Below are 15,381 nucleotides of genomic sequence, written 5' to 3' on the forward strand. Positions count from 1 at the left end.
TGGTGAAACCTAAGGACTCTTTCTCATAATAATATTTTTTAAAACAAATTTAAATCCACTGGATTTTAAAGGAAAAGAATCCCACTGAAATACAATATACAAAATACCTTTTTTAAACTTATAAGATAAAAAAATAAATAAACTTATAAGATACTAATATCTGTTTTCTCTCCTAACATGTGTAACTACAATAATCTAGCAGCAGATCTTTAGTGTAATTTAAATAATAATGATGACCATAATTGTTTTTTTGAAATATATACAATGGCTAGAATGTGATATAAATTTATTTGACATTTTTACTGGTGGCAAAGTCGCAGCAACTGCTGCTATTATTGGGGTTGGTTGCTCACATTCATAACTTTAAAAATGTTTAATTTCAATTAGAGGACTGTGAAAATAAAGAGGTAATATGAAAACTCCTAAGGGGGAGCACAAGCACATTTAATATTAGAAATTATGTAGAAAGTTGATAGAAAAACTGATCCTAGTACCGATGTTTACTGTCCGCTCTACCTACAGCCCTTTTCTTGTGATAGATCATAGTGGACCAGGTGACCATCTTGCATTTCCCTGCCTCTGCCCCACCACTTTCTCAACCACATACAGTCGTAGGACATTCACTAAGAGGTAAGCCAGACCAGATCCTCTCAAGAAATTTAACTAAAAGATACAGAAACTGTCATAACAAATCAGCTAAGTCATTTATAAATGAAACTGATGTCTTCACCACAGCAAACCAAAGCCATTGTAAGACAAAAATCACTGGGGAGCAGGAATAGTAAGAAAGAGGAGGGAGCCCACCTGTGAAGAGGCAAATGAAATATGCACAGAGAGTAACAGAGTTGGTCTAAATAATGGACAGCGAGAGTCTCTATGAGTCCAGCTTATATCTCATCTCTGATTCCAAGATGCTCTCAAAGTGACTTTTCTATCTATAATAAATCTTAAAAGTTCCTGTGGCTGTCTTTCCTTCACAGCATCAGGCCTGTTGCGCTCAAAAGTGCTATGTATATATATTTTATTTTTGCCTTTCACATCACATGAGTAGGGGGAATAAATGAGGTTAAAAAACTGTATTAAGTAATTTGTGTACAAAAGATACTGTTTCTCCTATCCTAAGATATTCTTTTGGATTTGTATTTTTCTTTTCCAATAGAAAAATATCTTAAATTCAAGTAATTATTGCCAAATGCACTTACTGCCTATCATGTAGAGGGTTATCTGCAATGTAGGTGTCAGCAGTAGTACTTAGGTGAGCTTAGCTGTTCAGAGAAGGAATTCCTTCATGTATCAATAGTAAATGATACTGAGCTTCTACTAAAAGGGTCATTGTTGTAGCAGTGACATAGGTGCTTCTACTTAACGTCTTTAAGAAAATTATGAGAAATGCCTCATTTGCATAACAGCCCCTCCAGAGTTTGACTTGTGAGTGGTCAGGGGCTAGACACAGCGCTTTAATTCCTTTCATCTGCATCCTCGTGTAGAACACAACCATTACAACCTTACCTGGTGGCCATTGTTCTAGGCACTGTGAATAAAATGACAGAGAAAGTCTCTGTCCTTATAAAACTTATACTCAAGATATATTTTTTCAAAGATATGGAGAGATAGGCAAATTAACATTCCCTCCTTCCCACATTCATTCTAGACTAGTGGCTTGTCACCAGAGGTGAATTATTTGCAAAAGTAACAGCTCACAAAGTTAGTTAATCTTGCTTTCTATTTGGATTTATAATTATCTCCTAAAATGTCTTAAAGATGACACTATGTTTTGGCTTTGACATAAAAAAAAAAAATGTCGTATACACTGACATTTGTCTCTTCTATGCCAGGCAATGCAATTAAAAGCAATGGAAAAAGAAAAAAAAAAAAAGAAAAAAAAAAAAGAAAAAAAAAAAAAAGCAATGGAAATTTCCAAATCTCAGGAGGGTTAGAAGTTTTGAACTTAGGAAATATTGTTGCAAAAAGTTCATGGATCACAACCAACTATTATGGATTAAACATCTGCCAAAATTCTACTGCTAATTTCAAGAGAAAATGTTTAATGTCCAGGGATACTTCATTCAGTTAATGAAAATAATGAAACAGGAAGTGTAGATAATTTCTGGTGTCACCTTAGCTTCCCCAGTATGATAAGATAGAACTCAAAGACATTAAATTTATCACCATGGTGAACATGAGCTTGAAAAAAGCAGTGATTATTGTGGTGGACCCTAATTGCTTACGGCCAAAAGTGATTTACTCTTTCCACTCTTACTGTAATAAAGCCTAGAGTTCAATCGTTACATTTGGCATTCAAGAACAAACTGGTATTAAATCATTTTTATAAATACTATAATAGGGAAAACATTGTGCTTATTGAATGGACTTTTATTTTTCCAAAAATATTTTTACATTAGCCTCAGGTGTATAAGAGACTTATTTTATTTTTTTAAGATTTTATTTATTTATTCATGAGACAGAGAGAGAGAGAGAGAGAGAGAGAGAGAGAGAGGGGCAGAGACACAGGCAGAGGGAGAAGCAGGCTCCATGCAGGGAGCCTGACTCGGGACTTGATCCCAGGTCTCCAGGATCACACCCTGGGCTGCAGGTGGCGCTAAACCGCTGTGCCACTGGGGCTGCCTAAGAGACTTCTTTTAAATTAAAAGTATGACTTTACAAAACTATCATCTTAGACTTCAAAAAATATACGGATTTCGCTTTCTGAAGATCTCAATTAAATATTAATTGGTGAATTGGCTTTTGATGCTTAATATCTATTCTGTACTGTTCCATTCACTGCCAGAGATTAGGTAGGAGTTAGCTTTTGCATATCATGCTTTAATTTTACCCAGTTTAGCTGCAGAGAATAGCTAAAATGCAATCAAATAATTTGGTATCATATTAGAAAGAATATATTTTTTTGACAAAGGTGAGTCATCATTGGGATAAGCATGAATGGCTTTAAGGGAGAGGTGATACTTGAAACTGAAGTTCACCATTATGGATTGGATGGCTTGGTTTGACTACAGACTGAGTGCCAAACAATCAAGAAAATATGAAGGTCCAAATCAAAAACCACCACAAGAAAAATATGGGAGACTTACCGGAAACTAAAAACATACATTTTATGATATCAAGGAACCATTCTCCTAGCTTTAATTGTTTCCCATACCATAAGAATGTCTATTGTTGCTGATGCATTAAGAACTGAACCACTGGATTGAACTCCAGCTACCATTTTGGCCTTTCTCTCCATACTCTCACTCATGTCTCTCTAAGGGATGTAGTTTTTAATGGGGTTGGTGAGATGGGGAGAAAGAGTTGAACAAACATGATACTCGCTTCTCTTAAAAAGCATCAGCATCCGTGCCTTCTTTGGCTGCAGTGTTGGGTGAGGGATGGAGAAGATTCTGAACAGTCTACCCTTCTGAATAGAGAAGTTCAAATTCAGTGACTAAACCAACTTTCAGGACTTTTTTTTCAATCTTGCAGTATTGTGACAGCTTCTGGGGTTGATTTTAAGGTTCAGTAAAAAACAAAATTATGCACATTCAATTTTATTTTGACCTATGACATGGCCAGAAGTCCAATTTCAGGAGCTTCAGTAGCAGCTTAATGTGAACTGTATACTTGACACCTGGGGTTTTTAATGATATAGAAAAAAATATCAGCTAAGAATAGAACTCGGTTTAAATATTAACTGTCATAAAATCTAACATATTTTACTGTCCATATGTTTAATTTGTAACATTTGATACCAGCTCCAGAATTGAGTTGAAATATTAAACACTAATTTCCATTATTTCAAAGAAATAAATTTGTTGTCGACTTCTTCCTAGCCACAGCAATTTTCAAATGCTGCTTCAATTTCCTTATAACAAAAAACGGGTGGCATAGGTTAATTTCTCCTAATAAAGATACTCATGTGTTCATGTGAAGGATGGAAAATGCATTCTGATTCATTCTTCATATCTGAACGTTAAATCACTCAAGTCTAATTTAAAATGGCATGAGGTTCAGGATTCAGCCATCAGCTTATCAATTCACTTCACTTGATGGGTTAGCAGGCTGGGAAAACTCTGTTGGTCTCTGATGATCACACCATTATGTGATGGAAACATTTTTGTTAATTTTATTTAAAGATAAAATAGTAAAAAGTGTAAGATTAATCATCCAGTCTCACAGAAAACACATCCACACCCATATTCTGAAAGAGGCAGAGAAACATAGGCCATTTGGGCTTGAGCTCTCATATTTTCAGAGGTCCAGTGGCTTCCACAAGTTTTCCTGGAATTTTCCAGTGGCTTATATTCTTAAGATGACTTCTCTGACTTCCTATCATTCTGACTCCCCACCCCCAACCTTTTTAATCTCTAAGTGTCTCCTGTCCCATAGATTCTATCTTCTTTCAACCACACATTTAGTAAAAAATGTGCCATAATGCCATTTCCATATATCTTTACCCCTTTACTAAGATGCTAATTGTTGTTTATTTTAGCTCTTTCTTAATCTCTTATGTAAGTTCCCTCTAATACGGATGAAGGGTTAACTAACACACACAAAAGGGTATTTTAAAAGGTTCTCCTCCCAAGTGGATTCTGCGTTTAGTCAGTCTACATAAGTAGACATACCATTTTTGGTCATCAGGAATGGAAAAGAGTTCTCTCACCTTCAGGTACAAAGTATAGTTATGAGAAGAAAATTTTAAAATTACATTATTGTTGAATTCTAAAATGCATTTGTCACATATTAAGATTTCTGAAATTGACATGACACATAGAATTTGTATTTATGTTTAAGGTGGTAGTGTTTCTTTTGATCCACAACAGCTGCAATTAAATCAATGGCATGTCATACAATCTAATGTCTTAAATGTAATAAAATATGTTATTAATTGTTTTCATAGGTCCTTACATTTCTGTCATGGCTAGAGGTTCAGGACACATTTTATTATTAGGCTAATGTGATGGAATAATATAATGATAAATTCAAAAATCACATAAAACATTAAATAGTAGATTTTGTGGCAATGTGTATTGACTTTTTATTAATAATGCATTGTCTATTAAAGAAGAATTTCATGAAAGCAGAATTTGCAGAACAGAAATTATAGCTATAACTATAATGACAGTGAATAGTGACTCCAATGGCATTTAACAGATGTTCTATTTTCTAAGTAACAGCTGCTTGATGCATTCATTGTACCAAGTTAATGGTCTGCTAGTGTTATTTCGCTTCATAGATAAATTACTATGCTCGCTTTAAAAAAAGATATGTAATTTTTCATGGGAATGATAGTGTAACAGACTTTAGAAATAAGTAATAGTTCTCATGCTTTTATAGCTAAAAGGAGTGATGAGTTGAAGCAATTATCCAGATAATCTAGGACCAGAGGCCAGATCTCTTTAAACTGTGAAAGGTGATTGTTTAAAAAAAAAATACAGGATATGGCTGACTAAACTGAATGTAGAACTTATAACTACTTGTATTGCATTGTCTAGTGGTTCTCAAACTTTGCTGAATTATTAGAGACACTGGCTATACTCAGGCCAATTAAGTCATAATCTTTGGGGAAATGCTCCAGGCATTGACAGGCTTTTAAATTTTCCCAGGTGATTTCAATGTGCAGCCAATGCTGAGAACCAATTGGAAAACAAAATGATGCATTCTGTCACAAGATTTTATTGGGTGATTGCCATTACATTTTAGGATTGAAATGACAGCAGAAAGAAAATTGAGGAAACTTATCATTGTTCTTCCTCATTTTGAATACTATAAAAATCTGTCCCTGAAATCAAAGTGAAAATCACAATGACTTGTTATTGTGGCTATTTAGACATCAGTCATTATGCATTACTTAACACCCTGAATTGAATTCAACATTTGTGTGTATGTGTGATTCTTTTAGGCAACTCTTGATATCCCACCACTACTGTTAATAAAATCTAATGGTCAATTTATGAAAAACAGTAGACAGGAACTATCCAAAAAGCTGATGAATTCAAAGTTTTACAGAACCAAAATAATTTTTCCAGGGAATTATATTTGATCATTTTAATTTTTTACATAAAACTGTGAATTTTAAAAGGGGTTTAATGTGGCTGAATTATTTAGTGGCTTTGAATTTTTGACTACTGAAACTAAATTAGGAATACATAAAATCTCCTAGTGGTTAAATCAGAAAGTCATATAGATTAAACTTTGCTGAAGCTTACATTTTCCAAACATAATGATCATTAGAGATATAAACTTCTATTTAATCATGTAATTATTTACTTTCATACAGTTATATTTTTGTGCTCAATTCATATGCTAAATAATTGTAGCCATAATGGGATATTGAGAATTGACTTACTTATCTCCAACTAATCAAAGTGATTTTAGGACATTAACAAATAATTCTTAAAATCTAAACACCAGTGGCAACCGACTATAGGAAATAATATGAGACAAATGCACACAGGATTTTCATTTTATTATTTTCATGCAGACTTATTTAATCTGCACTTTAAATTTATACATTGTGTATATTTTTCTTACTGTAGATGACAAATTACTTTTTTTGTCATTTTAGAATTATATAACCTTAAAATTACTAGAAAATATGACTTCTAACAATAATTATAGTGGGAAAAATCATTGAAATCAAAGATAGTACTGGATTTTAATTACAGATTGCTACGTGCCAAGACTTCTATTTACACATCTATAAAATGGGAGTATTTGATCAGATTGTTCATGTTTCCATTTGTTCTAAAACTTACCACAATGTTAGAAGCACATCAGCATTTTTCTCTTTTCTCAAAAAAATGCTTTGTCATTATGTTTTAATTGTCATCTCTTAAATTGCAATTTATTTTACTGAATGGATATTTACTGAGCATGCCCTATGGGTCATTATTATATTATGTGCATGGGAAACATCAGTGAACAAAACACACATTTTTCCCTTCTCTTGGCAAGTGAAATTGTTAAAGCCCATGTAGTAGTCCAAGAAGGTAGAACCTGTCATGACAGCCCAGGGATCACCAGGTGCTGCTAATCTGTTCTAGTTTGCCTTACCATTTCCTTCCACAGTGTCTGTTTCTACTCTATAGACATCAGGGTTTCTGATCTCAATCTGGCAAACTCCCTTAACAGAGATTTGTAAGGTATAAAGGGGGAAAATGTCTTATCAAGAAACTGTCACTAACATGACAGTTGCAGTCTTTTCAAGGCATCTCTGTTGTCCAAACCATGCAGCTAGGAGTGATCCATTCCTTCAAAATTGTTTTGTTTTTGAGAGAGAGAGAGAGAGAGAGAGAGAGAGAGAGAGAGAGAGAGAAAGAGCAAGAATGAGTGAGCAGGCAGCAGGAAGGGGCAGAGGGAAAGAGACTCTTAAGCAGGCTCCACACCCAGCACAGAGCCCAACACAGGAGTCGATCTCACGACCCCGAGATCATGACCTGAGCTGAAATGAAGACTTGGGTGTTTAACAGACTGAGCCACCCAGGGGCCCCTCAAAATCTTAATATTAATTTTTCCCTCTTTATCACCACTCTAATGGAGATAGACTGAATTTCAAAATACAGGGAAAGAGCTACTGAGCTTTAGGAATTTCAAATTAGCATTAACAGTTAACTTTTTGATTCCTATTATTAAACTTTTATCTCATTTCTGCCATTATTCTAAAAATGTCTGCTTCCTGTTCTTTGAATTTAAAATGTTTTCTTTTACCTTTTAAAACTTTGGACTACTTTTTAACTGTATTCATTCTTTCCTGCTGTACCTGCAGTCTAGAAGCATGCTCATAAGGTGAGAACCTACAGGACAGCTTTCCTTGCTTCCAGCTGTGCTTGCAGCTAATCAGAATTGATGCCATCCTAGATACTTCTGGAAGTTCTCCCATTCTTTCTCTTCCTAATGCCATGAAAATCTGATCTGGGGTACCTAAGAGATTGTCAGGTTTATAGTCTTCCCCAAATGCATGCAACATTTAATCATTTCAAAATGTTTCTTATACCACCCAGTATCTTTTGGGAGGCTATGTGTTCTAACACCTATGGTTTTGAACATGTGACTATAGAATTTTGAGCAGGAGTAAAACCTAAATGAAAGATTCTGTTTTGGAAAGTTCACTTCTATGACATTGTTGGCCTATCAAAAGGACAGTGACAAACTCCTGATACTCATTCATTAAGAAGACACAGAAAATCTAGGGTCAGGCTCATGGCATTAGTTTTGCATGGAAGCATGTTAACAGAAAAATGTCAACATAAACCTTTTCATTATGCCTATTATAAGAATATTTTTCAATTTATTTCTTTATACATGAAAGACACAGAGAGAGGCAGAGATATAGGCAGGGGGAGAAGCAGGACCATACCCCGACTGAAGGCAGATGCTTGACCGCTGAGCCACCCGGGCGTCTCTTATAAGAATATTAACAAAAGTGCTATCTCATTTATGACCCTAATTTTTCTTCTATATCTAATTTGAGAAAAAAGTTATCACTAGTACATTAAAACTATTTCATTAAATTTTTAATAGTTCTAACACTTTGAATCTCTGAAATGTTGGCTTCCATTTCAGTTATACAAGATGAATAAATAAACTTTATAGATCTGTTGTACAATTTTTGCCTATACCTAACAATACAATATTGTACACTTTAAAAATGTTAACTGGGTAGATCTCATGTTAATTATTCTTTAGCACAGTAAAAAAAAAAAGTATGTCTACTTTTTAGTTTGTCCAATAGGAAGCTTGGTGCTAAATTTTTTTAAAGATTTTATTTGTTCACTTACTTGACAGAGAGAGACAGAGAGAGAGAGGGAGGGAGAGAAAGCTCACATTGCAGGAGGAGCACAGGAGAAGGGAGAGGGAAAGGTAAAGAATCTCAAGCAAACTGTGCTGAGCGTGGAGTCCAACACAGGGCTTGGTTTCAGGACCTTGAGATCATGACCCTGAGATCATGACCTGAGCTGAAATCAAGAGTCAGATGCTTAAGATGCTTAGCCCACTGAGCCACCCAAGCACCCAAGCTTGGTGTCAAATTTTAAGGCTTTTTTTTCTCCTCTGCCTATTCTACTATCCATGGGATATTGTAAGCATATTTCTGTGCATGGTTTCCTACTATGATTTTCCCTTTCTCTAGTTTTCTAATTTATTTGTGTTTTTTAACATTTTATTTATTTATTCATGACAGACACACACACACACAGAGGCAGAGACAGAGGCAGAGGGAGAAGCAGGCTCCATATAGGAAGCCCGATGTGGGACTTGATCCCGGGTCTCCAGGATCACACCTCCTGGGTCGAAGGCGGCGCTAAACTGCTGGGCCACCGGGGCTGCCCTATTTGTGTTTGATCAGATGAATCATATGCACCTCTTTAAGCCACTATATAAATATTTGGAACTAGATACATAATAAATAAGTATAATTAAAATAGAGTATAAGTAAAGCTCAAAAGATTCAATTGTAGTCAATATACTTGAAGGTATACTCTGAATAAACTAAAGATCAAATGAATACTTCATTAGTAACTAAATTTAATGTATAAGAATATTTTTTTAGACATTCAAATGTTTTATGTATAAATAAATATAATGTTCTTAGATCAACAGAATTGAAAGAAATTCAGTAGAAATAAATGAAACCCTTTAAAAATAAATTGGCACTATATATTCAAATTTTCTCTAAGTCAAAAACATTTGGAATGATAGGCAAATACATTCAATGTATTGCATTTAAATGGATACTTAATTTATTTTTAAAAAACAATCTGACATTTATCCTTTGAAATGGCAGACAAGACTTGAACAGTTGGGAGTCAAGTTCTCCCTCTACCAAGAAAGCATGTGAAATGAGAAAGTACTAAGGAATCATGGGGTTTCATTTATGAGTTTGATTTTTTTCATTTTAAAAAATTATCGTAAGTGTGACCACTTTAGATCTGTAGGTCACATGTTTTTATTATGTGATTGTGATTTTTAAAAAAGCTTTCAGCGCCTTCCAAGTGAATTTCTTGAACAAAGTATGCAATTTGGATGCAAATGTGTATACTTTTACTTGACCACTAAGGGGTCCTAGAGTATATCATTAGCAGCTTACTGTTTCAAAAGATCTGGAAGGGATGGTAAATTATTATATATATATATATATATATATATATATATATATATATATATATGAAATGCTACTTTTCCATACTTTTTTCCTATTGGATCTCAAGTTAGTATTGCTCCTTGGTTTTATGGAAAATACTTTCCAGATGGACCTAAGAAGCTGATATATCTTTAGGTCAGTCAAGACTTCTAATATAATAAGGATAATCTAGAAATGTTTAAAAGTTAATTAAATGATAGTATGATATTTTAATGATTTCATAGTGAAGCTAGTGCAAAATATATCTCCTTAGGTGACTTACTCAATGACCTTATGGGGACTGTGGAATCAGAGTTCTTGTGTGGCATACTTTCATAGTTTCACCACATTCAATTGTAATCTATATGTAGAGTTTTTAAAATCCCCTTCATTTTCAGCTCTATTCTTTGGGCACCATTATGGTAGCATTCTAAATTATATTTATAAAGCTATCCCATTGCTATGAGCTGAAATGAGTCCCTTCAACATTCACGTGATCAAGTCCTAACCCCAGGACTTTAGAATGTGACCAAATTTGGAGAAAGGAAATTTAAGGGACAATTAAGTAAAATAAGGTCATTATAGTGGGTCTTAATCCAATATGGCTGGTTTCTTTATAAGAAGAGAAATTTAAACACAGGCCAGTACAAAGGGACAATCATACAAGACACAAGAAGACCACTATTTACAAGCCAAGGAGAGAGTTCTCAGAACAAACCAACCCCGCCAAAACTTTGACATCAGACTCACAGATGCCAAAACAGTGGAAAAATAAATTTCTGCTGTTTAAGCTACCCATATGTGAAAGTTTGTTACAGCCAACCTAGCAAACTAGTATACCCATTAAACTGGATATGAACAATAAAAAATATTTTTAAGGGAAGGGTGTTTTAAGGGAAGGGCGACTGAGAATAAAGCCTAGATACTTTTCATGACTCTTCTCCATGCACTCCTTGCATGTTTTACTATATTTCATACTCTAATAGATCATTAGTCTTATCTGGGCCTTTTTGTTTTAGAGTAGTTAATGGTAGAAATTGCCATCATTAGGACACGGGTTTTTATAAGGAGAAACAGATGATGCAGATCTTTGTCTACCTTTATTTTTTTTTTAAGATTTGATTGATAGATTGAGAGAGAGAGAGGGAGAGAAAGTGCCAGCACAAGCAAGAGAAGGGGCAGAGGAGAAGAGAGAATATTAAGCAGGCTCCACCCCCAGAGTGGAGCACCACATGGGGCTCTATCCCAGCACCCTGAGATGATGATTTGAGCCAAAACCAAAAGTTGGAGGCTCAACTGAGAGAGCTACCCAGGTGCCCCAGTATTTTCTACCTTTATCTTATGATGTAAAATATAGGGGTGATACTGATGTGGCCAAAGCTGCTATGTGTCCCCCAGAATACATTCCCTCTTTCTCAAACAAAATCTACTCATCACTTTAGCAGGACACACTGTCCAGTCAGTTAGGACCCATCTTTCACCATCTTCTCTGGAAACTAAATATGATCATGTGACTAACTTCTAGAAAGTGAGCAAAATAATGCATGGAGCTTTTTTTTATTTTATTTTATTTTATTTTTTTATTTTTTATTTTTATTTTTTTTTTGCATGGAGCTTTTATAACACATCTTTAAGAGAGCGCTGGTGTCCTCCCTCCACTTCTGGTTTTCCCTTCCTGTTGTGGGCTGGGAGGGAGGTATGGCAGTGAGCAAGTTCTACTCTATGCATAAATACAAATACCCCGAGGACTGCAGAGCAGTGAAATGAAAAGGACCTCCCTCTTGTGAGAATTTCATGGAGCAAAACACCTTCCCCTATCCAAAACCATCTGCCTTACATGAGATAGAAATAAACCTCTAACTTCTTGGAGCCATGGTATTTTTTTGCTTATTTCTTACAGTAGCTACCCTGCATCTAAGTATATGATTTCCACTGGTTCAAACTAAATTATCACACACAAAAAATAAAATAATTGTTTGGGTAATAATGAAAAAAAGGCCATTGTAATTTTTAGCCTATACCCTCTGTATTTGCTCATATAATGCCACAATATATATGATTCTGAGCTAATAAATGCAATTCAATATCTTATCTCTACCACCGATCTATTCTGAGTGGGAAGAAGAAGAAATCATTCACTACTACTTACTTGAAAAATACTTATGTAACAACATTTTACATCTACCTGTTCCCTGAATTTATATAGAGGAAATCAGTTTTCAGTTTTGGTGGAATTGTATGATTATAAGTTTTTACATAATGCAATTAAAATTTCCCACCTTTCGATAATCTAAACAGCCTTGTTGAATTAAAAGTAAAACACAGATCTCTTTAACATCTCACTAATACAGGCAAGTGTTAGCCAATTAAAAAAAAACCCAAGGGGATAGAGTATGGTTATGATATTTTTTAAAAATGCCTAATGGTTCAGGCAAAGTTTAAGGTGAAAACACAGTATTAATATTGGCAGTTCCCTTTATATCAACAGACTTTCAAGTAGTCTAGTAATGAATCAACTGAAAAAAATAAGTTATGAGTACCCTGACCTTACATTTTTAGGGGAGCAATAATATCTGACTGGCTGTCAAGAGATCGAGTAAGAATTTACCAGCTAGGATTAAAGGAAACCCTGTGCCTTTTGGTGGTGGAAATGATAGCAGCCACATAGACCCCTTGAGATTTTTTTTTTTCAATTGTGACATCAGTAATCTGTTGATCTTGCGAGTCCTCTCCAGCCCAACTGTCTGCAGTCTCTACATCCCTGCTCTGGTCATGGTGGTGGGGTCCTTCTAAGCAGTCTGTCTGAGGCAATTTAGGGAATGCTGAATCTCATCTTTGGAATTCACTTTCTGACTAATGATGAAGGTACTTCTAAGGACTTACTCATAACCTACCTAATTCTAAGCAAGCTTTGGGGAGATTCTTGTTAAAGCTGTCCACCAGCTTTACCATGACTCAGAAATACACAGAGTTAAAATCCTGATGAATTTTTGAGGAAAGAGAATGTGAAGATAATACTTATATTTCTACCACTGTTGCACATTAAGAGGCCCTTATACTTTCACATTACTGTGTGTTTCTTTGTGTGTTAAAAATAACCTTCAGTGATAAAGGTTTTACCTTTCCCCAGGCAACTTCAGAATCCAAATTACTAGGCATTCCTTCGACTGCCGATCTCTTCGTCAGTTCCATATCTGTAGCTGCCAGCCATTCTGTCAGGGCATTCATTTCCTTTCGCATCTTACGGGACAATTTCAAGCATTTTTCCAACTGTTGCTTTCTTTCTGTCACCTGAAAAGAATGATGATAAAATGCAATTTAGTTTACTCTTTCAATTCAGGTTTAGTTACAGCCACTTAATAGGAACTTTAATATTTCTGTCATTTCACAACAACCTTTTTCTGGGCACTTGGGTGGCTCAGTCAGTTAAGTGTCTGCTTTTGACTCAGGTCATGAGCCCAGGCCAGGTTCCTCAGATTGAGGGACGTGGGATTGAGCCCAGCATCTGGCTCCCTGCTTATCAGGGAGTCTATTCCCCCCTCTACCTCTTCATTCTGCTCATGTTCTCTTTCTCTCATGCTTGCTCTCTCTCACAAATTAAAAAAAATCTTTAAAACAACTTTGTTCTTATTTTTTAAAAATAGTATTTTAGAAAAACCATATAGTCTATTATTGGTGAATAAACAGTCTAGGGAAGATGAGATCCTTTCTCCAAAAGACTGTGTTATGTCAAGTAGGAAAAAAAAAACTGTAATTATTTTCTTCAATACAAATAAAAATAATTAATGGTCAAAATTTTATTTATTTTCATTTTTTTAAGATTTTATTTATTTATTCATGAAAGACAGAGAGGGAGAGGCAGAGATATAGGTAGAGGGATAAACGGGCTCCCTATAGGGAGCCTGATGCAGGACTCGATCCCAGGACCCCAGGATCAACACCTAAGCCAAAGGCAGATGCTCAATCACTGAGCCATCCAGGTGCCCCTATGTTCAAAATTTTAAAATATACTGATTGATGTAAGTCAAACCAAATAAATTACACATTTCTCTTTTTATTTTAGATTTTATTTGTTTATTCATAAGAGACACAGAGACATAGGCAGAGGGAGAAGCCAGTTCCCCGCTGGGAGCCCAATGTGGGACTGGATCCCAGGACCCTGGATCACGCCCTGAGCCAAAGGCAGACTCTCAACTACTGAGCCACCAGGCATCCCATTATAACACGTTTCTTTTAGAAAAGCTTCAGTCATCTGTCACATGGATGGACAAAGTTTATAATCCTCTATAGACAAATGAGGATTGCTCTTGCTTGTAAGGAATAAAAATGCAGAAAGAATATAGTTTCTCTCAAGTGGCAAAATTATTTCTGTAATACTTAAAATAGTCAATTTTACTGTCATTGCATCTGTAAAGTGTCTTACTTCTGCAGAAAAACAACAAAAATAGTAAGTCACTTCCCCTTTAAACATATTTTGCCATCCAATGAGGGGAAAAAAAAACAAATTCCAAAATACAAGTTTCACCCTTATTAATAGAGAAAATCATGACCTGATTTTGTATTCCAGCTCTCAGTGTTTAGAACTAAAACCCTCAAAATTAAATTCTTACACATTCTCACAGGGAGAATTAACAAACTTGTACTTCTCCACAAACATTGTGTTTAGGGTCTAGGCTGGCTGGTTTAATAAAAAGCCCAGAAACTCTTCTGATCGATCTGTCTATACACACACAATCACACATAGACACACAGATGAATATATATGAATGTATAAGAATCCAGCCATAAGAATGAAAAATGCCAAAGTAAGCATGTCTCCAAAAAATTTAAAATGCTACAATCAAAATAAACATACTGGAACTTTGACACAAATTCCAAGTACTCCACAAAATGTATTAGTTTCTTTAACAGGGTATCTGTATATTTTTTAAAAAATGTTTAGTTGCTGAGGCTGCAAATTCAATTTTTTTTCCTTTTTACACATTTGCCTCTTCAGGGAAGTAAAAGTATCTGCCCTTTCACCTGCAAGGATTTGATTTGTGTATGGGAGAAAAAAAACAGACCTTACAGTGTGTTTCTATGCATGGTTATTTTTTTCTACGCACTATTGGTAGCAAAAGAAATACAGATTCAATATTTTAAAGAAATCCTATCTTCCCAGAGCTAATGCATTATTGATTTTTATTTATTCTATTTTGTTTATATCCAGTTTATATAGGTTTTAATAAAACAGGAGACACTGCCACCTTAAGGAAAATTGAGTTTTACAC

At 35.0% G+C, this 15,381-nt stretch overlaps 1 protein-coding gene across 8 annotated transcripts in view; it reads right to left on the bottom strand.

Moving 5' to 3' along the window:
• Positions 1–15,381, bottom strand: part of DMD (dystrophin) — a 2,057,113-nt gene that overhangs the window by 1,222,086 nt on the left and 819,646 nt on the right. For all 8 annotated transcript variants that reach the window (XM_041741334.1, XM_041741335.1, XM_041741332.1 and 5 more), the window contains one exon: positions 13,232–13,402. In XM_041741334.1, coding sequence (XP_041597268.1) covers positions 13,232–13,402 — 171 coding nt within the window. The remainder of the gene's footprint in view (positions 1–13,231; positions 13,403–15,381) is intronic.

The sequence above is a fragment of the Vulpes lagopus genome, chromosome X (assembly GCF_018345385.1).
Source record: "Vulpes lagopus strain Blue_001 chromosome X, ASM1834538v1, whole genome shotgun sequence".
Taxonomy (NCBI): Eukaryota; Metazoa; Chordata; class Mammalia; order Carnivora; family Canidae; genus Vulpes; species Vulpes lagopus.